The sequence below is a fragment of the Gastrolobium bilobum genome, unplaced genomic scaffold, assembly GCF_033153095.1.
Source record: "Gastrolobium bilobum isolate Gb01-03AN ecotype WA unplaced genomic scaffold, APGP_CSIRO_Gbil_v1 utg16836, whole genome shotgun sequence".
NCBI lineage: Eukaryota > Viridiplantae > Streptophyta > Magnoliopsida > Fabales > Fabaceae > Gastrolobium > Gastrolobium bilobum.
The window spans coordinates 53152-80073 of NW_026900035.1; the positions used below are offsets into that span (position 1 = coordinate 53152).

The window sequence follows — 26922 nt, forward strand, 5'->3', positions numbered from 1 at the left end:
TTTTGTTATGATGATTTTGTAGAATCCGTGAAAGACTTGACATTGAAGAAACAAATGATGACAAAAAAGAAAAAGCAAGAAATGAGAATGTTCAAAGAAATGTGCAACCTAGTGAGCAAAATGATCTTCTTATATAATAGAGGTATGCTAAATCACACCTAATTAATGTTATAATTGGAGACATACAAATGGTGTATCTACAAGAAGCTTATTGAGGAATATATGCAATCATCTAGCTTTTGTATCTAAAATTGAACCCAAGACCATTGATGAAGTTATACTTGATAAAAATTGGATGTTTGCAATGCAAGAAGAACTTAATCAATTCCAAAGGAATGATGTTTGTGAGCTTGTCCCAAAACTGGATGATCATGAAGTGATTGGTACAAAATAGGTATTTAGAAATAAACTAGATAAAAATGGCATAATTACAAGGAACAAACCAATGTTAATTGCAAAAAGCTACAATCAAGAAGAAGAAATTGACTATGATGAGACTTTTGCTCTGGTTACTAGACTAGAAGCAATTCAACTACTACTTGCTTATGCTTGCATATTTGATTTCAAGTTATATTAAATGGATGTGAAATCAGCTGTTCTTAGTGGCTTTATTCAAGAACAAGTATATGTAAGCCAACAACCCAGATTTAAAAGGTATGATTTTCCTAATCATGTTTGTAAGCTTAAAAAGATATTATATAGTTTAAAGCAAGCCCCTAAGGTTTGTTATGAAAGATTGAGTAAGTTCTTTTCAAAACATGACCTCATTAGAGGTAAAGTTGATACTACATTATTAATTAAAAGAAAGCATGATTATACTTTACTTGTTCAAATTTATGTGGATAACATTATATTTTGGTCTACTAATGAATCTCTTTGGAAAGAATTTGCTAACATTATGCAAAGGGAGTTTCAGATATCCATGATGCTAGAATTGAATTAATTTCTTAGATTCCAAATAAAATGAAAGAATTTCATACATCAAGGAAAATATTGCAAAGAATTTCTCAACCACTTTGAAATAGAGAATGCAAAGCCTCTGGACACACATATGATTATGTGATGTAAATTGCTTTGAGTTCATGTGCAAGTATAAGATGCCTTGACTATGCTTCCAGGAAGCTAAAGCGAATAAATAAGTATATAAACCTAAATAAATTACAAGTTTCACTGAACGGGTACAAGAAGTAATATACATTATTGTAACTTGCACTAGAATATGATTCATGGAATTTATTTAAGGTGTAAATGCACCCTAGGATAACATCATATGGTGATTAACTGTTGTGCCCCTGCAATAAAATTACCAATCTATCCCTGTTTGACCACGTTGACCGACAATTACTTAAGTAACTGGGCCAATTACTCGAATAAATGACTTACTCGAATAAATAAAGCCAATTACTTAAGTAAACCAGACATGTGAACATCTCCAATTTTGATCCATGAATATTTTTTATTCAAACCAAGTTTAATGTCTTGTACATGTATAAATCCATTTGGGATGGATATTTGTGGATCCTATACAATTAAGGACAATCTTTATTCAATTAAAGGTGTCAAAACATGATTTGCAGTATGATTTGTTAAATTTGGTTCATTTTTTAATTAATAGATGCTTATTATATCATGTACACACATATTTAGACTTTATAGATGGGTTCGAGGGTCCAAAACAATTTGTTAAAATAAATTTTATGTACATATTTATGTTTATATGGCATTGTTGTTACAGATTTATACTTATTTACTTTATCTTTTCCAAAACCCATGAAAGAAGCATTTTTTTCAAAAATGTTTTAACATATAGGGATTTGCCATCGTGTAAATTCCTAAAAGTTATATCAAATAAAAAAAAAAAACACCTTATTCAAACAACCAAGCCAAAAGTTGTGTTGTTCCAAAGTTTTAACAATTTTAGGATATAAAAAGCATAAATGGAGATTGTTCTCAATTGTTTTGGATCCGCAAGCTCCCATCTCAAGCCCATTTATATATATACAAGACATTAAAATTTGATTTGAATAAAAAATATTTATGAATTCAAATTTGAGTTACTCGCTAGTCTAGTTACTCGAGTAACTGGCCTAATTACTCGATGAATTGTCAGTCAACTTGTCAAACAATAACAGATTAGTATATAATTTGGAAAATGAGGCAAAGTGGTCGTCTTTTAAAAACGCAAGGGCGAAAAGGTCAATCAACCTAACATCACATGTTAATTATTTCTGTGTAAAATAATTTCCTCATCCTCAAGTCAATCATAAGTCGAGGTTTCATTGGGTGTTCTTTACTGTCAAATGCATAATTAAATCTCTAGTTTGAATGAGTATACAAAATCAACAACTAACAGAATGAGCAAATAAAGATGATGGACAACCAATCCTAGAAGACAGCGATAACAGAATTTCAAAAAAAAGAAAACAGAGTCCAAGTCAAAATGATTGAGCCCATCATATCATACTCATTGTGCAAGGAGTATAACAGTTATTACTCTCTGCTCAGCAGCATCTAACAGGAAAGAATTAAAGATAATAAGATTATACAAGGACTTCTCCAACCAGTCAAACCAGTCAATACCATCAAGTTTTATAATGATTACACATTAATTGATGTAATTTTCTAATCAGTAAAAAGTCAATAAAACTTGGCAAAACATGCAGTTTTGGACTTCAAAAGATGCTATAATATTGACAAAACCCTTTGCACAATATTTGGCGAGCAACCAAGGATTTTAATTTTAAATTAAATAAAACAGAGAGAGAAAAAGATGGGCCAAACTATACACCTGTCAACAGAGAAAATGCACAAGCCATTTATCACAATAGATAATGAAGGAATTGAGAATACGAAGGGGGGAGGGGAGGGGGAATACATGGAGGATTCTTCTCTCCCATGCTCATCTTTGTAATTTCTTCGTTCCTGTTCTTTATTCGGACTGGTACTGTCCTTAAGATAACCTAACAGGTAGAACACTTGAACTTGCTGTTTGAACCGCAGAAGAATCAATTTTATTTCCAAATCTTTACAGATTTGTCATGACTGGCTGAAGCAACCATCCCCGTCACTGGTGACTGTGCTAGAGCTGATATCACACACTCATGAGCTGGTTTTGTCATACATTTATTCTCGGTCATGTCCCACAGCTCCAATGACTGCAAACCATTAATGAATCAAATCAAAACTTGAGGTTAGCAATCATGTGATATGCTGCAAAATATGTCCACAGTAAGTCAATATACAATGAACAGGATGATGTTTTCCAACGAAACATCAACAATAATGTACTGGCTTTTTCTGTGAACAGACATCAAAATGCAAACTAATGTTATGTAAACCTGATTGAAACTAACTATAATCCTATACATCTATATTACATTGCTGTTTTAGTCCTATCTGGATTCTAGAGTTCTACTCTACTAACCTGCTGCAACCATATTTCCGTTAACCTTTCCCACTTGCCATTCTAGGTTATTCTCTTAAACCTTCAGGCCTCTATAACGAATTTTCTTGTTTGTACCAAATCATTTATAGCTAGGGATGTAAATAGGCTGGGTTGAGCTAGCTTTTTCTTAAAGAGGATAGGTCTGTGTAAAATACTTTAGGTTTGACCTGGTCTATTAGCCTTGTATAGACCCAGATTATAAGTCTGATCTGATTTATATTTAAAAAAAAAAACTTGGCCTAGGTCTAGACCTGTTAACCTGCTTAAGCCTATTAGACATTCAATAATTAAAAGAAATTAATAAAATAATGTAACTTTATTATTCAAAATCATTAAAATAATAATTTATTATTTTATTTAAAACAAATAATATGATATAGGCCGACCTGCAGGCTTATAAGCCCGGCATATACAAAAAAGCCTATGCCTATGGCTTGCTTTCTAAATAGGCTTTTTTTGAGGTAAGCCTTTTCTACTTTACTATATATAATAGGCCGAGTCTGACCTGATGTAGGCCGAGCCATAGGCCCTGTTAGGCCGGATGGCCCATTTACATCCCTATTTACAGCCAACATCATATGTTTCCGCCATTGTGGATGATTCTCTTCAACTTATCTTCAATATTGCAAATCTTTACTACAGTTATATTTTACCCAGTTCTGTCAGCGTAACGACAAACCAAGCCTTATCCCAAAACCATACTTCGGAAGGAAGCTATCATTACCTCCTAGGTTTCCACATAGCTTCTGATCAAATGGACAAACTAGTAGCATTATCCATCTTGACATTAAATATATTTTTAGGCACCCTAAGGTTACTAAAGGTGTATTTTTCAAAGAAAAGGTATCAGGATTTGATTCCATGTAGGCGAGTGAAGAGTGTGACATCATGTAACAACCCACTGCACACGTGCCAGTAGGGATCATGAAAAGCAAGGAGGGATTTGACTATAAGAGGGAAAGAGTGAAAACAAAAAGGAGACAGAAAGCCTTGGGTTATTTGCATTTCTTTTACTGTTTCTACTAGTATGTTCTCTGTAACTCTGGTTTATAAGGAGCAGCAAGTGTGGTAGGGCATCTTGGCATGTGGGAAACCTAGGTTGGGCAACCAGATTGTGCTGGAGAAATCCAGATTTTGGAGATTTTCCTGGAGTCTCTTGAAAAAGCTCTAGGACTATCATTTTTGTCTTCCTTTTCATTTCCATTATAATTGTGTTCTGTGTGTCATCAGGGATTCTATGTGGTTTAGTAAGGAGCAGCAAGTGTGGTAGCGCATCTTGGCATGTGGAAAACCTAGGTTGGGCAACCAGATTGTGCTGGAGAAATCCAGATTTTGGAGATTTTCCTGGAGTCTCTTGAAAAAGCTCTAGGACTATCATTTTTGTCTTCCTTTTCATTTCCATTATAATTGTGTTCTGTGTGTCATCATGGATTCTATGTGGTTTAGTTATTTCCCTGTACTTTTCAGCTTTTGATGTAGTTTCTCATCGTTGTTGTTGCTGTAAAACCCATAAATAAATACATTCTGTGTTGATTTGTGTCTCGTCTCCCTTCTCTCCCTTCTCAAAGATGACTTATTTTTTATTTTCCCAGTCCAAATATGTGCGTCATCTCCTTCATCGAGCCAATATGGTTGAGGCTAAAAGGATCTCTACCCTACACCAGTAGCTGGGTGCAAACTCACAAAACATGATGCAGATTACTTTTAAGACCCCTGACATTTGTTTAAGTGAAAAAAGTGTGTCAGCTCAGCTCGTGTTAAAGTTAAACACATATTAAGGTATCTAAAAGGAAATATGTCCCATGGTCTTCTTCTACGACTTGCCAGTCCAGCCATTCCATTTGCTTTAGGAGCCTTCAAGGGAAGATGTGGAGACCATTCATTTACATTTTCCAACTTTCAACCTTGAGGACAAGGTTGCCTTTCCCGGGCATATTGTTTGGGGAATTAGTTGGCCCAATTGGTTAAATAGCAGAAATTGTATAGGGAGATTATGATTTGAGAAATAATCTGAACCAGAACATTGCTCAGTTATAAAGGGAAACCCGTAGAGGAGATCTCCTTGATTCGTTGATACTCAAAAACAAAGAATACCACTCTCTCTCTCTCTCTCTCTATCTTGCAATTTCTGCCATTTCTACATTTTGGTCCTTATTTCCCCCAAAGTTTCTCAGCTGGAAAACTCAGAAATTGGGGGCAAAGAAGTATTGTTATCCCCCATTTCAGTATAGTGGCCTCATCTATGGGCACGGTGCAAAAGCAAAATGCAATGGGCACCCTGTACTAGACAGGGTGAAAAAGCACAACGCGATGGGCACCCTGTACTAGCCTCATGCCACTCCAGCACTATACAATTGACTGTGTAAGGTGTAACATCCCGGGTGCTGACAAGGGCGGGGAGTGATCGCCGGTGCGAAAGGGCATGAACAAGGAGCGGCTCCTGGCAGGCTTTCAGTGATGGGGGTACATGAATGAATCGAATCAACACCCGAAAGAGAAGGTTTCCAGAGACTGTGCTGGTATGGGACGGTACAGTTGGGAATAGCTTATAAGAATTAATTGGTACTACCTTTACTAACAAGATGCATCTACTTTTCGGTATCCCGGAACGGAAGAACTCCATAGTTAAGCGTGCTTGACTTGGGGCAATTTTGGGATGGGTGACCTCCTGGGAAGTTTTCCCGGGAAGTGTGCAAGTGAGGACAAAGCACGTTGAAAAGTCTCGTGTTAGTGTGTGGGAACAGTCGTTGATCCTTGCAAGTTGCCAGGCGTTACAAGTGGTATCAGAACAGGGCCTCTCCTCTAGTACCGTGTGGTTCGAGGACGAACCAGGCGGAAGCTGGTGGGCATGTAACATCCCGTGTGCTGACGAGGGCGGGGAGTGATCGCCGGTGCGAAAGGGCATGGACAAGGAGCGGCTTCTGGCAGGCTTCCAGCGACGGGGGTACATGAATGAATCGAATCAACACCCGAAAGAAAGGGATTCCAGAGACTGTGCTGGTATGGAATGGTACAGTTGGGAATAGCTTATAAGAATTAATTGGTACTACCTTTATTAACAAGATGCATCTACTTTTCGGTAGCCCGGAACGGAAGAACTCCATAGTTAAGCGTGCTTGACTTGGGGCAATTCTGGGATGGGTGACCTCCTGGGAAATTTTCCCGGGAAGTGTGCGAGTGAGGACAAAACACGTTGAAAAGTCTCGTGTTAGTGTGTGGGGACAGTCGTTGATCCTTGCAAGTTGCCAGGCGTTACATAAGGAGAACAGAAAAGAAAAGAAAAATACAATAATGCATGATTAACTATGTAAAGAGAACAGAAAAGAAAATTACAATAGCAATATTAACTTAGAAAACAATCCCATGAACCAAAAAAAAAAAAAAAAAAACTAAAAAGGTGTTCATACAATACAGCTTGATATGGATAAGTATACCTGGTATCCTCCAATGACCATGAGATTGGAGTAGCTCGGGTGAAAAACGCAAGAATGAAACATGTTTCCACTGGAACTAAGTTCGTGAACGCAATTTCCATTGGCAAGACACCACACTTTGACAGATTCTTGACTCACAGATGCCAAGTAATCTCCATTTGTATCCCAGCAGACACACTGTACATCTGTAGAATGTCCCTAGAAATACATAAAATTCTAATTATTACTAGATTTAAAATAAAAAATAGGGCTGAAGAATTTTATTATTGCTATAGATTTCCTTTGGTTTGGTCTTTGTTTACACCTGTAATGAGTGCAACTGCCTGTCAGTCTCCACATCAAAGAGAGACACAACACTGCCAGATGCTGCAGCCAAACGTTGTCCAATCCTTGGCTGAAACCTCACTTGCGTGGATCCTCCCTGCGCAATTAATTTGATGAGGTTCAGAAGAGAGAATAAGCGAAATGCCTAAATCCATGGCATCTATGTTTATAAATCAAGTAAATTTCATTAGTGACCTTAAAAGCACGAGTACAAGAATATTGACTAATATTCCAGAAGCGAATCTCATTGTTAGCATCACAAGAACAGAAAAAATCGTTTTTCTTTGGGTGGAAATCAAGGGACCGCACATGTGACGCATGACCACTATATGCCTGTATCGAAAAGCTTGGCTGCAAAGCAATAGCTAAAGGTTAGTCCCAGCAACATGTACACTAAACTGAAAATAGATACTATTATATACAATATTAACATCTAGCTATAAGATTTAACACCTGATTTCATGCTCAGTCTCAGCACTCAATGACGAAAATATATTTTTAAAAAAAAAAATACCAAAATATTTCCCATAGATAAAACCAAGAAAAAATGCAGAGTCACCCTAAACGTTATGCCTTTAGCAAATATGCACCTTCAACTTTAATTTCGAACTTGGGGTTAACTTAGTATAGTGAAAATATCCTAACTGTTTGTCTTATTAAATCAAAACCATTGATTCATATTTTTTTATTTAAAAATCATATTATCTTGTTTCTTAAATTTAAAAAACAAAAGATAAAAACAAAAACACAAAACTTGAGACATTAATGGGAATGCTTGAATTGTATTTTTAAAAACAGTTTTTTTATTTTCAGAACAAAAAAACCTATCTGATAAGGCCTGTTTTGTAAAAATCATTCTACAAATTATAACTGTTTTTTAGTTTTTAAAATTAAATTTAGAGAACATATCTGAGTTGTTTTTGTTATGTATTGAGATTTAACTTTCAAAACAAAAAAAAAAAACACAGAAAACACTTATTTTATTAACTATTCTACAAAACAGTTTTAAGAACAAAAAATACAGAACACAATCAAACAGACCCATTATCTTTGTCTTTTTCTCCAAGATGAAGTTAAAGTTGAAGGTGCCTATTTGCAAAATGCATAAAGTTTAGGATAGCTCAATCATTTTTCCCTACATATCCCCCCTTTGAAAGAAGCTTTATCCATGGCTCCCACACTCATCTCTTATAATATAATTACAATCAATCAAAGAGCTAATCACTAGCTAATTTACAATCAATCAATCAATGAAATATATTTTGCTGAATATTCTGGAATCTGTTGGAGCTAAGGCACCATAAACAAGTAATTCAAACCAAGACTTGAATACAACCTCTTTTAATTGCACAGGTTGGAAACCTGAAAACAAATTATCCATTAAAAAAAAAATTGAGTCAAATAAGGGGCAGATGCATGATTATAACAACGCCCTTTCCCATGATATAAAATATTAAGTGCTGAGAGAGAAAAAAGACAAGCATATACTGAAAACTCTCTATCTCAACTACGGACTCGATATTTATATAATGAATATAATAAATACAAAGATACAATTTTCCTAAGTACTATATTTACATTTACACGATACTCGTTTCTAACAGTAACCAAAATTATAATGCCCATGGAGAGGGCATTTCATTCAATGGAAAGCAGACCTTTAATCTCATACCGAAAACAGACAAGGAAATATTTGAATTAACAGTCAAAAGATTATAACTAGTAAAAAGGAATTTACATCTGCAGCATCCCAAAGCCGCACAGTTGTATCAAATGAAGACGTTGCCAGTTGAGTTGAATTTGGTCTGAAGCGAACATCAGTAATAATAAGAGTGTGCTCCTCCGAAGTGCTCTCTGTTTGCAGTGTTTCCATGTTCCACAAAACAACCTAATAACATGATGGAATGAGCATTGGTATCTTTAAAACAAGAAGGGTCAGTTTATTATGAGGTAAAAATGAGGGTGAAAATTCTATGGATGTCTTGAAATTTAATAGTAAATTGTATTGAATCCTGATCCATGAATCTTTCACTTCCATTTTTATCCCACGTATCTAACTGACACTAAAAGTAAATTTAAGTTAAGATCCTAATTGTAAATTTCTTTTCAGATAAACCAGAAAAACATGCCAACACCCAATGGAACAGAAAAGAACTGTTTTATGCAATTCAGATTTAGAAACAACACCACACCTATTTTTTTACCGCAAGGAAGCCACCTTCTTGGAGTAACTTGTTCCTGATATTTTAGGGCACTAGGTGTGTCCCTTTTTTATAAATTTCTTTTTTAGAATATATGAAAAATATCTCAATATATATTACCTACATCTTATAATAGTAGAGTATCTTCTATGATCTCTTATAAATTGTTTCCTTGTTTCTTTATATTTCACAATTTATTTGTTTATTTAACTTAGGAATTGGCTTCGAATATGATAGGAGAAGAGTAAAAACAAAGAAGTTTTACTAAGGTAGAAGTCGTAACTTTTACATTCAAACAATAGATTTTTAAATTACAAAACTTGTAACTCTACAATAAAGACACTTAACACCACAATAAACTCACATAACTTCAGAAACTTAAAAACATAAAACTGACATTTAACGTTTGCTGAATTAAACCCATTAAAAACTAAACTGACTGCTGAATTAAACTGACACATAACTCCACATTTAATGTTTATTCAACAAAACTCCCCCGTAAACTTAAATGCTTCTGCCATCCTTCATGCCGATCAATTTCTTGTAGTTGTCAAGAAGTGTCGTCGGTAGCGGTTTCGTGAAGATATCCGCGACCTGGTCCCGACTTGCCACGTGTACTGATTCTACCCTTCCTTCCTTCACATGATCTCGGATGAAGTGAAACCGAACGTCAATGTGCTTGCTTCTCTCATGATTGACTGGGTTCTTTGCCAACTCAATTGCCGATTTATTATCAACTTGTATCACAGTCGCACTGAGTTGTTGTTGCTCCAACTTGCCCAACAAATTTCTGAGCCATATTGCATGACATACACACCAAGACACTGCCACATATTCAGCTTCACATGTTGAGAGCGTCACGATTGGTTGCTTCTTTGAAAGCCAAGTAAATGCCGTGTCACCCATAAAGAACACATATCCTGAAGTGCTTTTTCGATCGTCTAAGTCTCCACACCAATCGCTGTTGGTGTAATGTCCCACATCGGTTGGAGAAGGGAACGAAGCATGCCTTATAAGGGTGTGGATACCTCTTCTAGTGTGAGGCCTTTTGTGGGGTGTCCCAAGAAACAAAACCGTGAGCTCGAGGGCAAAGCGGACAATATCATGCTACAGGGTTTGGGGCTGTTACATTTTATGGTATCAGAGCAGTTTCGTAGGGAATAACTGTTAGCTATTGTTGAGTATGCTTAGTGTTTGATGCTTTATAGTTGTTTTAGTACTCTTTATGATTATTGCATTTGTGATCACTAAGTGTGGGCCTGATCAACTCACTTCTTTGTGTAACATGTGTAGTGACATGACGAGGCACCGAAACAACCCCGGACCATCAAACACCAATGCTCAGCCAGAACCTGTTTTGGCTGCTCTTGTGAGGCCTTTTGTGGGGTGTCCCAAGAAACAAAACCGTGAGCTCGACGGTGCTTGTGCGCGGGGCAAAGCGGACAATATCATGCTACAGGGTTTGGGGCTGTTACAGTCGGAGTACCCAATTAACTTGTAATCTTCTGAATTTGAATAAAATAACCCGAGTGACACTGTTCCTTGGATATACCGTAGGATTTGCTTCAACGCCTTCCAATGTGAATAAACTGGCTCTTCCATGAATCGACTTACAATGCCAACACTTAACAAAAGGTCTGGCCTTGTGCATGTGAGATAGCGAAGGCTTCCCACCAAACTTCGATATTTGCTCGCGTCGACTCGTTCTCCTCCATCGAACTTCGAGAGTTTTGCACCCGGTTCCATTGGTGTTGAAACTGGGTTGCAATCTGCCATCTTGTACTTCTTCAAAATTTCCTTTGCATATACTTCCTGTGACACAAAAATACCCGTCTCTCCTTGTCTTACATCCAGACCAAGGAAGAACTTCATCAAACCCAGATCTGTCATCTCGAATTCCCGTGTCATTGTGCTCTTAAACTCTTGTATCATCTCATCATTGTTCCCCATAAAAATAAGGTCATCAACATAAAGAGAAACAAATAACAAATTACCTCCACTCTTCTTCACATAAAGGGCATGTTCGTAGGGACATTGCTCGAACCCGTTCTCCTTGAAGTATGTATCAATACGAGTATTCCATGCCCGCGGTGCTTGCTTTAACCCGTAAAGCGCCTTCTTCAATTTCAGCACCTTCTTTTCTTCTCCAATTTTCATGTACCCAGGTGGTTGTTCGATGTAGACTTCTTCTTCGAGCACACCATTAAGGAATGCCGACTTGACATCCATTTGAAATATCGGCCATTTGAATTGAGCCGCTAGAGAAATGAGCAATCGGATTGTCTCCATTCTAGCAACGGGAGCAAACACCTCGTCATAGTCGATTCCCGCATTTTGCTTGTATCCCTTTGCAACAAGTCGTGCCTTGTACCGTTCTATCTCACCTTGAACATTCATCTTTCTCTTGAACACCCACTTCACACCAATGGGCTGACTTCCTTTCGGCAATTCCGCTAACTCCCATGTATTGTTGCGTTCAATTGCTTTAATCTCCTCGTCCATGGCAATTTGCCACTTCTTGTCTCGCATTGCCTCTTCAAAGCTTATATTCTCAGAATCCGACAAAAGACATACAAGGTGTACCTCATTTGTCGAATCATACAAATCTTGCAAACTTCTCATTCTGGGTTGTCGCGGTTCATCTTCATCATCAGTAGTTTCAGAATTTATCGGTATGGTTGTTGGTGTAACAATTGATGATTCTCCAACTTCAATGATAACCTCCGTTGAGTTATTCCAATCCCAACCGCTTGCTTCATTAACTCGAACATCACGACTCACCACAACCTTCTTGCTTATCGGGTCGAGTAACTTGTATGCTTTTGTTTTCTCATCATACCCAATACAAATATACCTTTTGTTTTTGTCTTCAAGCTTCGTTCTTCGCTGATCCGGCACGTGTGCATAGACCACACTACCGAATACTTTGAGATGACAGACTGTCGGTTTTTGTCCGCTCCATGCCTCTTGCGGGGTTTGATCATCCAACTTCGCATGTGGACACCGATTTTGCACATAGATGGCACATTGCACAGCTTCCGCCCAAAATTCCTTCGGCATCTTCTTGCTCTTGAGCATTGACCGAACCATGTCAAGAATGGTCCTGTTCTTCCTCTCGGCCACACCGTTTTGTTGCGGAGAGTACGGTGCGGTTAGAAACCGCCTTATGCCTTGCTCCTCACAATACTCCATGAAAACTGTTGAAGTATACTCTCCACCTCTATCGGATCGTATGGATTTGATGTGTCTACCGGTTGTCTTTTCCACCATCACTTTGAACTTTTTGAACACCTCGAACGCCTCGGATTTTTCTTTTAAAAAATAAACCCAAGTTTTTCGTGAGAAATCATCAATAAAGGAAATAAAATACCTCTTACCGCTAAAAGATTCAGGGGTGATTGGTCCACATATGTCAGTATGAATCAACTCAAGAGGTTGCTTAGCCCGATATTCTGCCTTCTTTTGAAACGAAGTTCTCGCATGCTTGCCGAGCACACACTCTTCACAAAACTTTCCCTCGTAGTCCATGTCTGGTAGCCCGTGCACCATGTTCTTCTTTGCTAACTCGTTTAGACCACCATGATGTAGGTGGCCAAAACGGAGATGCCACAGCGACGCCTTGTCTTCTACGTCTACCTGCAAACATTTTTCTCGCACGCTTTTCAAATTCAGCTTGTACATGCGATTTCTCCCCATTTCAACTCGAGCGACCGAACGCCCTTGCTTATCTTTCAAGTGTAAAATCCGGCCTTGCATAAGTACCGAATAACCTTTCTCCATGAGTTGCCCCATACTCAAGATGTTGCTCTTGAGGTCTGGTACGTAATACACATCTTGGATTGATCCAATTAAGCCATCCTTTTGTAAGTAAAAAATCGTACCTTGGCCTTTGACCTCAACCTTCGACGCATCTCCAAACGACACATGTCCAGTTTCCACCTTTCGCATCTCTCTGAATAGGTGCTCGTGCCCGCACATATGGTTGCTTGCACCCTTGTCGAGGTACCACACCGTGTCATTGTCGGTGTTGCCTTCATTGTGTGTCATCATGAGAAGACCTTCTTTCGCCTCATCTTCCGTGGCTAGGTTGGTTGTCTCTTCCACCTTTTTCTCGAATCGACATTCTTTCGCGAAATGCCCCACCTGGCCACAATTGTAACACTTATCAGAGTTACAATCCTTTGCATAGTGACCATATTTGCCACACTTGTAGCACTCGATGTTGGAATAATTTGACCGACCGCCTCTCCCACGACCGCGTCCTCTTCCACGCCAATTCTGTTGGTTTGATTGCCCCTTCTCCTCATAATACCCTTCTTGACCGCGACCTCTACCACCACGACCATTTCCTCGACCTCCACGGACACGCCCTCTACCTCTAAAGTTTTAAGAATAGAGTGCCTTTTCATCTTTGATTGCTGCCTTGGTTTGAAGTGCTTGCTCGAGTGCCTCCTCCTTCTTCTTCTTCTTGCGTTGTTCGTGTGCCTTGAGAGAACCAGCGAGCTCGTCGACCGTGAGCGTTGCTAGGTCCTTTGACTCTTCTATGGCACATACGACATTCTCGAAGTTGTCGGTTAATGACCTCAAAATCTTCTTCACAACTCGCGCATCGGTTAATGCTTCTCCGTTTCGGTTGAGTTGGTTCACCACGGTTTGAACACGCGTGATGTAGTCAGAGACACCTTCCGACTCCTTCATCTTCATGCCTTCCAACTCGCCGCGAAGAGTTTGAAGGCGGACTTGTTTAACTCGATCTGCTCCTTTGTACACCTTTGCCAAAATGTCCCACGCTTCTTTTGAAGTTGTCGCACTCGCAATCTTCTCAAAGCCCGACTCATCAACAGCTCGGAACAACATGTACAAAGCTGCCTTATCTTTCGATCGCGTCTCTTTCAACGCCTTGTTTTGAGCCGCCGTATACCCTGCGATAGTTGTCGGTTCTTCGAAACCTTCTTGGACGACCTCCCAACCGTCTTGAGACCCGAGAAGAGCTTTCATTTGGATGCTCCAATTCTCGTAGTTCGCCTTCGTAAGTCGGGGTAGCGGCACATTACCGGTCATACTCTCCATTGGCTCTGATACCAATTTGATAGGAGAAGAGTAAAAACAAAGAAGTTTTACTAAGGTAGAAGTCGTAACTTTTACATTCAAACAATAGATTTTTAAATTACAAAACTTGTAACTCTACAATAAAGACACTTAACACCACAATAAACTCACATAACTTCAGAAACTTAAAAACATAAAACTGACATTTAACGTTTGCTGAATTAAACCCATTAAAAACTAAACTGACTGCTGAATTAAACCCATTAAAAATTAAACTGACACATAACTCCACATTTAATGTTTATTCAACAGAATATAACAATAAATAGGGATTAGTGCTTTAAAGTTTGTATTACATCATAACACATTAAATCAATACTAATTTCATAGTAGACGGTCTTCGGTCTCTCTCCTTTCTTCCTTCCCGACCTAGATCTATAATTTTAACATGGCACCCTCTGTGACCTGTCCCATCATTATTTTGTTGTTGAGTTCCTTAAAATCCAGAGCTCAATTTTATTTCTTGATTAGTTTATTCCTTTCGACTAGAATCCATTATTTCCCGTCGATGTTTGATGACTTTTCATTGGCCAAGGACACCACCATCAACCTCTCCTACAAATTGACCAATCTTTGGTGGTTTCAAGTTGATCTGACCCTATCTAACCATTTGTTGCCGCTACCCCTATCATTCAATGACTTTTTGATGGAATTTTTTATCGACGAAAACTTTGTCGACTCATCTTGGCCAGATCAGCACATCGCCACCATTTTAAGGTTGAATGGAGGCTCCCCACACTATTCAGATCCACCACTGGCGGCACGTCATATGTATCATGCACGCTTCCTTTTCCAATGCATTAGATCCACATGCCACGACCCAGACCACATGTGGCATTGTATCCAGCCACCACTCAATCTTGTTTCGGCCTCCACAAGTTTGTCGTGCTATTCTATGTCAAGATCATCTACTTAGGGAAATCCTTATTAAATCTCCTATTTAGGGATAGTATATACTTAGGATTTGATTTGTATTATTTTTATTAACTTTAGTTTTCTTATCTTCTTAGTTTCCTAACGTTAGACATTGTGAATTCTTAGTTTCCAATGATTAAAGATCATAAATCATGCATAAATAGAAGGTGTTTGTTGCTAAGAATTTCTGCAAGCAATTCAAAAATCCCTCTTCTACATGGTATCAAGAGCTGGTTCATGCTAGACATGACATACCCTTATACATTGGCAGTCCAAACAAACCCTACATCATCCTTTTTAGTCTTCTAGTCGCCATCTAAGCTGGTACCAAAATAACCATAAAGCTTTGGATACACCAAGAAACCTCTTACCAGCCACCTTTCCAAGCATTGTGACCGAAGCATCTTCCATGCTCCCCAATGTCATTTTGTCGAGACGTTAATCTCATGTGCGCACATACTCCACCCTCCCAGTGTCAAATCTTCACACCTCTATCAACCTTCCCTTCGTTCCAATAGCCGACACCGCATCTTATCCAGCCACCACTGTCGCCACCGGAAAACTTATTGGCTGCAACTTAGTATCAACTCCAGCCACCTTCTCAACCGCCCTTCCTGCTGCTTATGCATTTTCATCCGCTGCAGCGTTGCAATCGAGTGTCCAAGCGTGTGCATGACTTGTTTACCCTTACGTTCTGTCGTAGTCTCCTCAAGCCTCTCTTCCCAGATCTGCCCAGCTTTCTCCTCCCCCTCCCACTCAAACTCCATTTGGAGCGTTGCAATCGAGTGTCCAAGCGTGTGCATGACTTGTTTGCCTTTACGTTCTGTGGTAGTCTCCTCAAGCCTCTCTTCCCAGATCTGCCCAGCTTTCTCCTCCCCCTCCCACTCAAACTTCATTTGGTGTGCTTTAGTCTACTTCCAGCACTATTTGTTGCCTGTCTAGTTAGTTCACAATCTTCCCTCGTCTGATCATGTCCTAACCTTCTTCTCTATTGCCCAGTCTTATTTTAATGTTTATCTTCTTGTTTGGTGAACCTGACATAGTAGACTTCGCTCATTGCCTTCTTTCCTAATCTATCCAATGCTAACATAACATTGAAGGGGAGAAATTTGTAAGGTCTTTGTCCCAAATACAATATGACCGTCAATCTTTGTTCTAGCATCACCATCCCCGATACCCTATCTTCATCTAATGAAAAGTGGAAACAAGCCATAAAGGAGGAGATGGAGGCATTGGAAAAGAACAAAATCTCAGGAATTGGTACAATTACCAACCTGAAAAAACAAGCCAAGCTTGTCTTGGAGACTGACATGTTAGGTGGACAATGCAGCAAGTTTGTGGAGGAAATAAGAAATAAGACTCGCAAGTAATGCATGATGGGCCACCTAAGGATATATCTGGACACAAAGGGTCAAAGCGAGCTAGCTGTGGCCAATTTCAGGCTAAGCAATGGCCGAATGCAAAGCCATGCACAATATGAGCCTTTGCATGCGAAGATGATGCACAGGAGATGTGAATTAAAGCATGTGGCTGGGCCTACATTAGTTAGACAATTTGGGTATGTGGAGCTTAATGGTAGGGTTACCAACTAGAGAAGAAGTGACGACAAACATTTGATGGCTGAGGTCAAGTAAAGTCTTTAAACACGATGAAGTCGCAAACAATAGGTCAAAAACAGGCTGCAATGATGGTGGCAGCTACAATGGAGACAGACTAGAAGAGGGAGCAATGCATTGAATTTGCTAAATTAAATGATAATGCATTGCCATATTTGCATCTACAAAAATGTCCCGAACCACCAAATTTCTAACCTTTATCGTTGAATTTATAGTTTGTTGTTTTATAGTATAGGAGCCCTTTCTTGCTTTTCCTTAAATTATCAAAGAATCCACTGTCGCCTTTTTTGTGAATCTTTATCATAAAAGCACTCAAGAACAGCATGAATTTTGCTCATATGATCTAAAATGTTCATAAATATATCTCTTACCTCTTCTGACACTTGTTCAAATGGAGCAACTTCTTTGTGTGTTCCGGCAAGATGATGTTTCATCCTAAATGCTCCTCCCCAACATTGTTTTGCGACATTAGTTACATTGAACATTTCACCTAGTCTCAAGGGACTTACAATAATCCCAAGCAATATCTTTCTTCACTTCCTTCTTTTGGAGCCATGGCTGTACAACTCTATGAATTGGAATATGGCAAGGGGGGGCAAAGGGAAGAGAATTTCTGCTTTCTTGCTGGCAAAGCATGAGAGACTTTCTTTGAGATGTAGGAAGAATGGTATAGTAGAAATTGAGATGTAGGAAGGCAGGTTATTTTTAGATTGAAAATCTATGAGGTAGTAGTTTCAAGGAATATAACTGCTAAGATTTGAATTGCTATTGCTAAGATTTATTACTAAGATAAGGCAAGTTGTTATTGCTATTGAGATTTACAATTTATGAGGTAGTAATTGTTATTGAGATTTTAGAGGAAGGGATGCGCAAAACACCACAAGACAGAGGAAAGGATGCATAAAAACTAGAGGATCTTGAAATGGCAAAACACCACAATTCACGATTTCTGAACCATATCGCACGATGCTGGCAATTTGTGCAGTGATTCCAGCCACTATGCAATTTGTATCATTTTGATTGTTTGATACGATAAGAATCATGAATCGCACTATTCTGCAACACTTGATTAGCGTTTTTGGCAGAAAGCAAAGTCTCCCACCGGGAGTTCTGGTACCCCAACTTGAATGGAGAAATACTGAATATTAATTCTAAAAAGTAATATTGTACATGGGTTATAGACCTAACTAAACCAACGACTGATGTATGGTAACAAAATATCGTACAATAATTACAATAAATTATAGAGAATAATAAGTGGTAGAAAATTTAGGAGTGATGTGGGATTATTAGAACATTAGAAATTAATCTAGTTAGGTTTTTAACATGGAAAAAATGGAAATAAATTTAATATCTTTAATTTACAATTCACCAGCCAATATATTATTTGGTTAGCAATAGTCTCAGAACTCTATCCAAATTCTACTATCCGCCTTAAAGCCCTAAAATTAGGGAATGAAATGCATTCTACCTTTTTGTCATGTCCAGCACTAGCTAATAATTTCCCATCTGAAGAGAAATGACAGCAAACAACTTTGCTGTTGCTTTTGCGTATAGAACTAACTTCGCTAAAGGAAAAGCCTGAAATGGAAGCAATAAAGCCAACAATGCAATCAATGTGTATACTAAAAATTTATAAAAGCATAAGAACATTAGATTACCTTTTGAAGCATCTGTAGCATGCTCAGAAGGGTTCCATTTCAACGTGCCAAACAAGTCCCTTCCATCACCATCATCCTGTGAGAGAAATGATTCCACATTATCATCTAAGGAGCCAACATCTCCAAAATGTTCCATGTCATCCTGCAACTAAAAGAACATGAATTATAAGGTGCTAGTCATCATCTGTAACTTAAAACAATAAGATTCAGCAATCGATGTAGTGAAATGAAACATAAAAAATTTATGGATATAAAGGATAATTTTCCAAGTGTCATATTCATTTGCAAATCAGGAATATTACAGTACCAAAATTAGTAATATAAACATTATAATCCACGGCCTGAGAATCAATGTTAGCAACTGTAGCATACACAAATATGTCTGGCTCAAAATCCACCATATGGAAATCATAAAAGTAATGAAATAGCATTAATATTATATAATTCAAGTATCTAAACATGTATCAACATACCCCTACTTTATAATATAAGTGCGGTATTACTTTTTCTTTACACCAAATATTTTATTCGGAAACAACATATGCATGTAAAGTACGTTACTTGTTCCCCCAAAGTTACAAAATATTCAATTTCATTTACCAGCTGGTTGGAAGATGCAAGACCACCACCTCCATCAGTACCATACATTATCAAACCTTTGGCTACACCAGCAACATTCTGCAAGTTACCCGCCATAGCAACTCCATCACCAGGTGTATGAGTAGATGGAGTTGATGGTTGAGAATTAGAAGGGCCAAGTGTATTTCCTGTACCAGTACTGTTAGCAGCTCCAGAAGATGTAGGCCCTTTCCTTTTTCGGTGATTCTAAAATATAGTAGACAAACAGTCATAGCATGCAAGAGAAGCATACAAATAAAAACTGCTAGCTTATATACTTTTGGCAAAGGAAAAAAATAAAAGTATCTTAAGACCGATACCATCATAAATACACAAAAAAGCAAAACCTGTACCAGTTGCTGTGGATGCAAAGGATCTTGTTGTTGCTGGGAGGTGGATTGTTGGATCTGTGGCATGTTGATCTGCATCAAAAACACAAAATAACCATATCAACAAAAAGAAGAAATATAAAGGGTGTTGCTATAAGCCTAAAATGATGTTAGAATGATAGAGCCTAACTCAACCTCAAAAGCTAGTATAAAGAACCAATTCAACCCAAAAGCTAAGCTGTTGGGTGAGGCTACATTAGCGGTTTTATATATCTCAACACGCCCCCTCACACGAGAGCCTACTGGGCTTGAAGGGTGGACAATGCACAGGCCCACCTACCTGTGCGAATAGAGAAATTCCACTAGTTGAAAGAAAGTGGGAGGCAGCGAGGATCGAACCCGGGATATGAGGCTTTGATACCATGTAAATAACCAATTCAACCCAAAAGCTTAAGCTGTTGGGTGAGGCTACATTAACGGTTTTATATATCTCAACAGCTAGCTTAGGGGGGAAGGATTGCTCAATCATTATAAAGGGTACTTTGCCCATATAAGATGTGGGATCTCTCAACACCCCAGCTCATGACTAGGACATTATATCTAGAGCATGATCTTTAACACCGCCCCTCATGCCTAAGACAAGTTATCTGGAGCATGAAGTTTGCAAGAGATTTCAACATCTACAGGTGGCCCAGGACACAGGTTATATGGGTAAGCTCCATAGTTATCTACAGATGGCCGGTCGCCAACCCCGAAAAAGCTATAGCAGTATAGCAAAATATAATATAGATATACCACACACATAAATGCTTAAAAATAAAGACATTCATAATGAAACATATAATCACTATCATTCCAAAACAAATAGAGATATTTTAATACTGTCAATTGAAAGAATCTAAATAGTGAGGGTATTTGAAACAAAATATGTTAAATAATATGTATACAAAATTTTGTCAGAACAAGTTCTAAAATCATATCTATAATATAGAGAAATATGAGTATTTGAAACAAGTTATATGTATAATATAGAAACAACTATAATATAGAAACAAAATTTGAAACAGAAACAGAGTAGGCATAAATATAATATAGAATCAAAAACAGAGTGGGTATAATTTTTTTGACAGTGCGAGCATGATTTTGACAGGGACAGAAACATAATAGGTATAATATAGAAACAGAAACAGAATGGGTATTTGAAACAGAAATAGAGAATTAAATCCATGGGTGTTTGGCACAGTATTTGAACCCCCTCCCCCCTCTCCCCTTTGAAAAAAAAAAGTTAAGAGATGAGAGAGAGATGAGTACCTGTTATTTACACAAGAGAGAAAGACACAAGGGAGAGAGGATCAAAGAACATAGGAGACTGAAAGAGATGCTTTTCAAAGAAGAGAGTAAGAGACATGAGGGAGGGTAAGGATCGAGAAATGGAGAGATGGTTCAGGGTTTCATAAACCCGGTAATGAGACAAGAAGACCCAAAAAAATAACTACTAGAAAATTAAACAGGTTCAAATTTGGAATTTTTCGCTGCATCATTGTTGCGGCGCAATTGCATCCGCAACCGCCACAATTTGGCCGCAATTGCACCTGATATCAAAGCCATAGACCATGTGGTTCAGAGATCAACCCTTGTTAACGTCATTCTTTAAATATGTCAAATATTAGCCCAAGGTAGGGTGAGCCAATGTATTGTCTACAATACAAGAAAGGACTTTTGTGTGAAGAGGCATACTAGATATAAAAACTATTCATGTGCTTTACCTACTAGTGACCTCAAGAAGTCCTATGTTTTCAGACAGAGCCTCATGCGTTGCAGCATGAGATATATATGCCACAGAGCGACTTTCACTGACGTGCAAGTTATGCATTTAACAATGCATCACATGCGTCGCATCACAAAATATGCATGCAATAGCACAGGTGTGAAAACCTTGTTTCCAATTTTTCTTATATTATTGCATATCATTTTAATACTATTGTTTATGCATCAAATAATGGACTAAGAATGAATCAATTTCCTAAGTAGACAATTAGACTTCGGACATAATGGATTTAATCAAGCATAGATTTATCACATTCATGTAACATGAGGCTAGGAGGATAGAATAAATGATACCTTAGATGAAGTGGATTGCATTGGAGACCCTATTGATCCATCATTTGCAATTGGTTGACTGTCTTTCGCATTCAAAGTTCCCCTAGTTAATCCCCTTAATCGTTGTGGGTCCATATCTCCATACATTGCCGAATTGCCAATATTTCCTTGTGCCTGGACCTGTGCAAGGAGCTGCTGTTGTTGTTGTGGCAAAAGCTGAAACTGATTTGCACCATGAAGGAGAGGCTTTTGAACTTGTGCTCCAAAACCAGGACGCATTTGATCTATGCCCTAGATAACATGATAATTGATTTAAATTGGATCAGATATATTGATAGATAGAAAGTGAACTCAAGGCTCATAGCAGAACTTACAGTTAAAGGCCATCCTTTCAATGTCAGACCACCAACTCCTGGAGTTAGTCCTGAAAAAAGAGAAGAAAGAGAATTAGCAAAACCAAGCAAAATGATTAGCCAAAGAAATTGTATAGAAATTATGTGATTTTTATAAAACAAGAAATTAGCAATTTATATTGAAGAACTTTATGTAAAATGAACAAGTGCAAATACCTCAAACTATAAAAAGCAGAATAAACTAAACTACCATGTTTTGTTGCTTGTTTTACATGATATAAGGTGGTGGAAGTCCAAATTTATTTTACATTCATCTCATCTTTAAATTGCTTTTCTCGTGTACTAATTCAAACCTGCATTGGTGATTCCAGGCTTTGACTGGATTCCTCCCTGCCCATAAATTGAAGAAGGATCCATAGGCGAGGATCTCTGTATGGTGCCCATATTGACTTCACCTTTGATTTCCTGTTGAGGAGGAAAAATTGGAAATCAGCATCTTAAACTATAGAGAAAGGAACAAAGAAAGTAAATGCATACAAAGACTAAGCAGAGCAAGCACGTACAGGGGTTTGCTGAGTTCGAGCCTGGATTTGCTGCAAAGCTGCTGTCACACTTCCTGAGTTTCCTTGAACCATCTGACTGTTTGGTCAAAAGGAAAATAAATTGTAAACATGTATAAGACTACATATATTTCAAGTTAAATAAAATTTACCAATGGTTTTACCCAGGATGGTTTGTTGATTTCAAAAGGGCCATTCTAGCATCTAGAAGTGGTTGGGATGTCTCTGTATCCATGGGGTTTTGCTTCATCCGTTCCTCATACATTTTTGCAGCCAAAGCAGTGGCAGTAGATTGCCCAAGCACTCCTTCAGTAGTAATAGCATTTACAGAACCTCCAAGGGGAGGATGATTAGGATCTCTTCTTTGCAGCTGAGCCTGACGTACTAGTTGCAACTGCTGCATTTGCAGTTGTTGTTGTTGTTGTTCCTTCGCTTTAATATGTTGAGCCTGCAGCTCACCAAAAAAGGGAAAACAACTACTTGATATAAATATTATCAACAAACTACCATTTTGGTGAAGGCTTAAACTATTAGGTGAAAGCTCATGAACATTTTTATATCTAACACCGTTAAAACCACGGAAAGAGAAGGGAGGTACCTGTAAATATGCATTAGCAGCCTCAGAATGTTTATCATTTGTCCTCGCAATAAAAATGTCCCAGAAAACAGACCACCACTCAAAAAGAAAACCTCCAGGAGCATCAATTGCTGCATTTTCGAAGAGTTAGCTATAATCAATTTGATGCATCCGAGCTGACTAACGTGGATTGATCTTTTCTATAATTTATTCCATAGTTTAGGGCTTTTCAATAATTGTTAATTTTTCCTTTTTGTTATTTTAGATTACGTTTGAGTGTGCGTTGATTGTGTGTTATCTCCTTTGATTGCGCATGATTGTTCGTTCTTTACTTTTTATTTTGCCTATTTAAGGCTTGGAGAACCATATTGTTAGGAGGTTGTTATTTTGTTAAATAAAATTAAGAAAAGAGAAATAGTATTTTTTCGCAATCCTTGTGTTCGTTCTTCTTTCTGTTTAGTCAATTGGTTACTACTTCGGCATTATTTGGTAATCAGAGTTCTGGTTGTCATATAAATGGCTGAATAGAACCATGGCGGTCGAGGTCGAGGTCGAGGTCGAGGTCGAGGTCGTGGACGACGAGGTCAAGGCGACGGGAGCGGTAGAGGGCGTGTTAACACCCTTAACGGCGACGGCGAACAACCACACATTGACGTGCGAAACACCATAATTGTAGCAATGGCTGCTAAAATGGCAGAACAAGGTAGACGAATTCAGGAGCTCGAACAACTGTTTGTCCAAACACAGACAAGTCAAATGAAGGATGGGAATCTGAAAGATCATCTCATGAGGAGGAAAGGAGATTCTGGAACTGGAACCAAGAGCGACTAGGACTAAGTCAACCTGGAAATCAATCCTTTTTTGCTAGTATTGGGGTGAAGATTGAGATCCCGGAATTCGAGGGCACCACTCATCTAGATGAGTTTATCAACGGGTTACACACTGTCGAAAGGGTCTTTGACATCAGAGACTTGACAGAAGACCAGAAGGTCCCGATCTATGATAAATATGATGAAGATCAAGATGATGAGAATCCCGTTATGGATGCTCCAGTTTATGATGAGTTCCCTATCTATGATAAGTATGATTGGGAGCAAGACGATGAGAATTCAGAGGTGGAAGAAATCTCTTGTACTAATTTCGGTGAAAAGTCAGTTATTAGAAATTCTAATATCTCTGACAACAAGGAAGTTCTACCCAAAGATATCATGCGGAATGATCCTTCGTTCAATAAGTCTTTAGTGCGGTATTATGAATTTGGGGACAACGAGCATAACAACCTCATGCTCCATGGAGATAAAGATTTAACTTTTGGTAAAAGTTTAATTGGAGATCGTCAGGGGCAATGGGAATTGCTGTTACATCAGACGGAATTTTCCTATGACAGATCACAGATGCGATCATTGATCCAAACTGCAGGCAATAGTCCTCTTGGAATAATTTATGGGTTTTGTCCATTTACTCCCTTAGAACTCGGAATATTTCTAGTTCTCAAGCAGTTTAATACGAATGTAGATGAATATACCAAGCATATCAGAGAATTGCATTCACAAGTCATAATCTTAATTAGAAAATTTGGTGATATTGTACCAAAAGAGTTGCCACCTAGGCGAATCTTTGAAAGAAGTTCATATCAATGAAGCCGAAGCAGATTCGAGAGCGAATCTTTTCCAAGTGGGAGAGAATGATGCACCCGAACTGACTGACTTGGATTGATCTTTTCTATAATCTATTCCATAGTTTAGGGCTTTTCAATAATTGTTAATTATTTTCCTTTTTGTTATTTTTAGATTATGTTTGAGTGTGCGTTATCTCCTTTGATTGCGCATGATTGTTCGTTCTTCTTTCTGTTTAGTCAATTGGTTACTGCTTCGGCATTACAATTGTGGTACATATACCCTATAAATAATTCACCCAGGTGATGTACACAAACATTGGCATTAGAGAATACCAAATAGGGCATAATTAAAAATGAGCACTAACTAATCAATTAATAAGATAACAATATCAAGCAAAAAGTACTTGAGAGCATTATACTACTAGATTAACAATCTCTCACCTACTGGATCAGGAGCAACCTTCCCTTCCATCATGAATGACTTGGCAGTGTTATGCAACTTTTTCTTCACTAAATAATCATATATGTAAACATCAAGCCTAGCAGCAAAAGAGAACACACTATGATATAAATGAAATCGAAGTAAACAACAATAACAACAAAAATAACCATTAAATGGGATCAGCTACACAAATCAATCAACACCATTAGCTCTATCAAACATACATAAATGTACTTACATCTTATCTGCTTCCCAATTACTCTGCGCCATGACTGCAGCAAGGCACGAAATTTGACAAGATGTCAAACAAACGAATTCAACAAAGTCTCACACTAAACTGAAAAAAAAAAAAAAAAACCGAATCACAAGTATTGTAGTATAACAGAATGCACGGGCATCCAACCTCAAAACACAACAAATAGATGGATCAAAACCCTACATTAGCAATCCGGTGCTGCATGCACCAATGATCACCACCAATCGTTCTCAATTTCAGAAATCACAAAACAAGAATACTCAATTCTCATTAAAAAAAAAAAAAAAACAGAGCCATTAAACAAATTGTATAAATTTCGTACCTTGTAACACTGAATCGCTGAAAGAAAGATCGAAAGTAATAGAAAAAGAAGAGGGAGAGTGTGAACTGGTTCAACAAGGTTTTTAACAGTGGAAGATGAAAGATGGGAGAATTTGAATGAATGGGGTTCCGAAGCTGAGGTTCGTTGCTAAACCGAAGCTGAGGAGGTTTGGGAGTAGAGCTCCTGTTATGATTAGTGCGGATGAAAGAGCTTATCGAATCTGCTTATCTACCGTTGATCAAGTCAACAAAACACGTGTACGGCTATCTCAGATTTAATTTTTTATTTGTTTTGATATTTTTTAAATTAAACACTTTTATCGACGACTAAAAGGGTAATAGTTTTATCACGTAGTAGGAGTTAATTATTATCTAAAAGAATTTAAATTCAACAAGGTTTGGGAGTGGAGTCCACTTGTAGGAAGAGAAAGAAAGTAGAGTAGGACCTATCTTGAATTTATGTGTGTATGAGATAAATTCTTTCTTATATAATATAAGAATAATAAATCCCTATTTAAAATTAAGAGAAGAATGTTTGTACTTTTAAATGATATAATATTATGATATTTTTTATTCTAGTCATTGATTTACATCGATTAACAGTTATAATTTATTAAGTCAAACTTATTAATTAATTAATTAATAATAAGTTTAACACAATAAATTTAACATAATAAATTGATAAAAATTAACAATTAAGATTTAAGACGAGATAAGAGGACAAATATTTTTTCGTAAAATTAAATTCAAACGAGTTATGATAATTCCTTACTCACCCTTACCATGCGTTATAAATTATCTACTTGGCATCGACCATTTGTCATCATATTCTTGCTTTTTTTGTATTTTTTTTATTCTTTGTATATCTAGTAGTCATGGAGGAGCGTTAAAATAATTTATGGATAAATTAATGTTGAAGGTTTTATTTGTCTCTATTTCAATATAAAATCTCTTTCATTTTTTATATCATTGGTTTGCTCATAAATAAGTCAAATCTTATCACATGATATAATTATATTAAATAACATTAGAGGATTTTTTAT

General features: G+C 37.6%; 1 protein-coding gene across 3 annotated transcripts; it reads right to left on the reverse strand.

Annotated features, from left to right (window-relative positions):
* Positions 1-2551: 2551 nt before the first annotated feature.
* On the reverse strand, positions 2552-26035 carry LOC133294955 (transcriptional corepressor LEUNIG_HOMOLOG-like). 3 transcript variants are annotated; one of them, XM_061493728.1, is made up of 17 exons: positions 25881-26035; positions 25541-25639; positions 25302-25399; positions 22830-23373; positions 22669-22744; positions 22459-22570; positions 22127-22176; positions 21774-22043; positions 19677-19745; positions 19306-19530; positions 18706-18847; positions 18516-18625; positions 8942-9091; positions 7399-7554; positions 7184-7300; positions 6880-7077; positions 2552-3155 (listed from the first exon to the last, which is right to left on the reverse strand). In XM_061493728.1, the coding sequence occupies exons 2-17, from the start codon at positions 25570-25572 to the stop codon at positions 3012-3014; spliced, it is 2493 nt and encodes an 830-aa protein (XP_061349712.1). In that variant the 5' UTR covers positions 25573-25639; positions 25881-26035; the 3' UTR covers positions 2552-3011. The 3 variants fall into 3 exon arrangements, with proteins under 3 accessions (XP_061349712.1, XP_061349710.1, XP_061349713.1); XM_061493726.1 differs by having other exon boundaries at positions 18706-18853; XM_061493729.1 differs by lacking the exon at positions 2552-3155 and having other exon boundaries at positions 6886-7064; positions 18706-18853.
* Between the last annotated feature and the right edge of the window lie 887 nt (positions 26036-26922).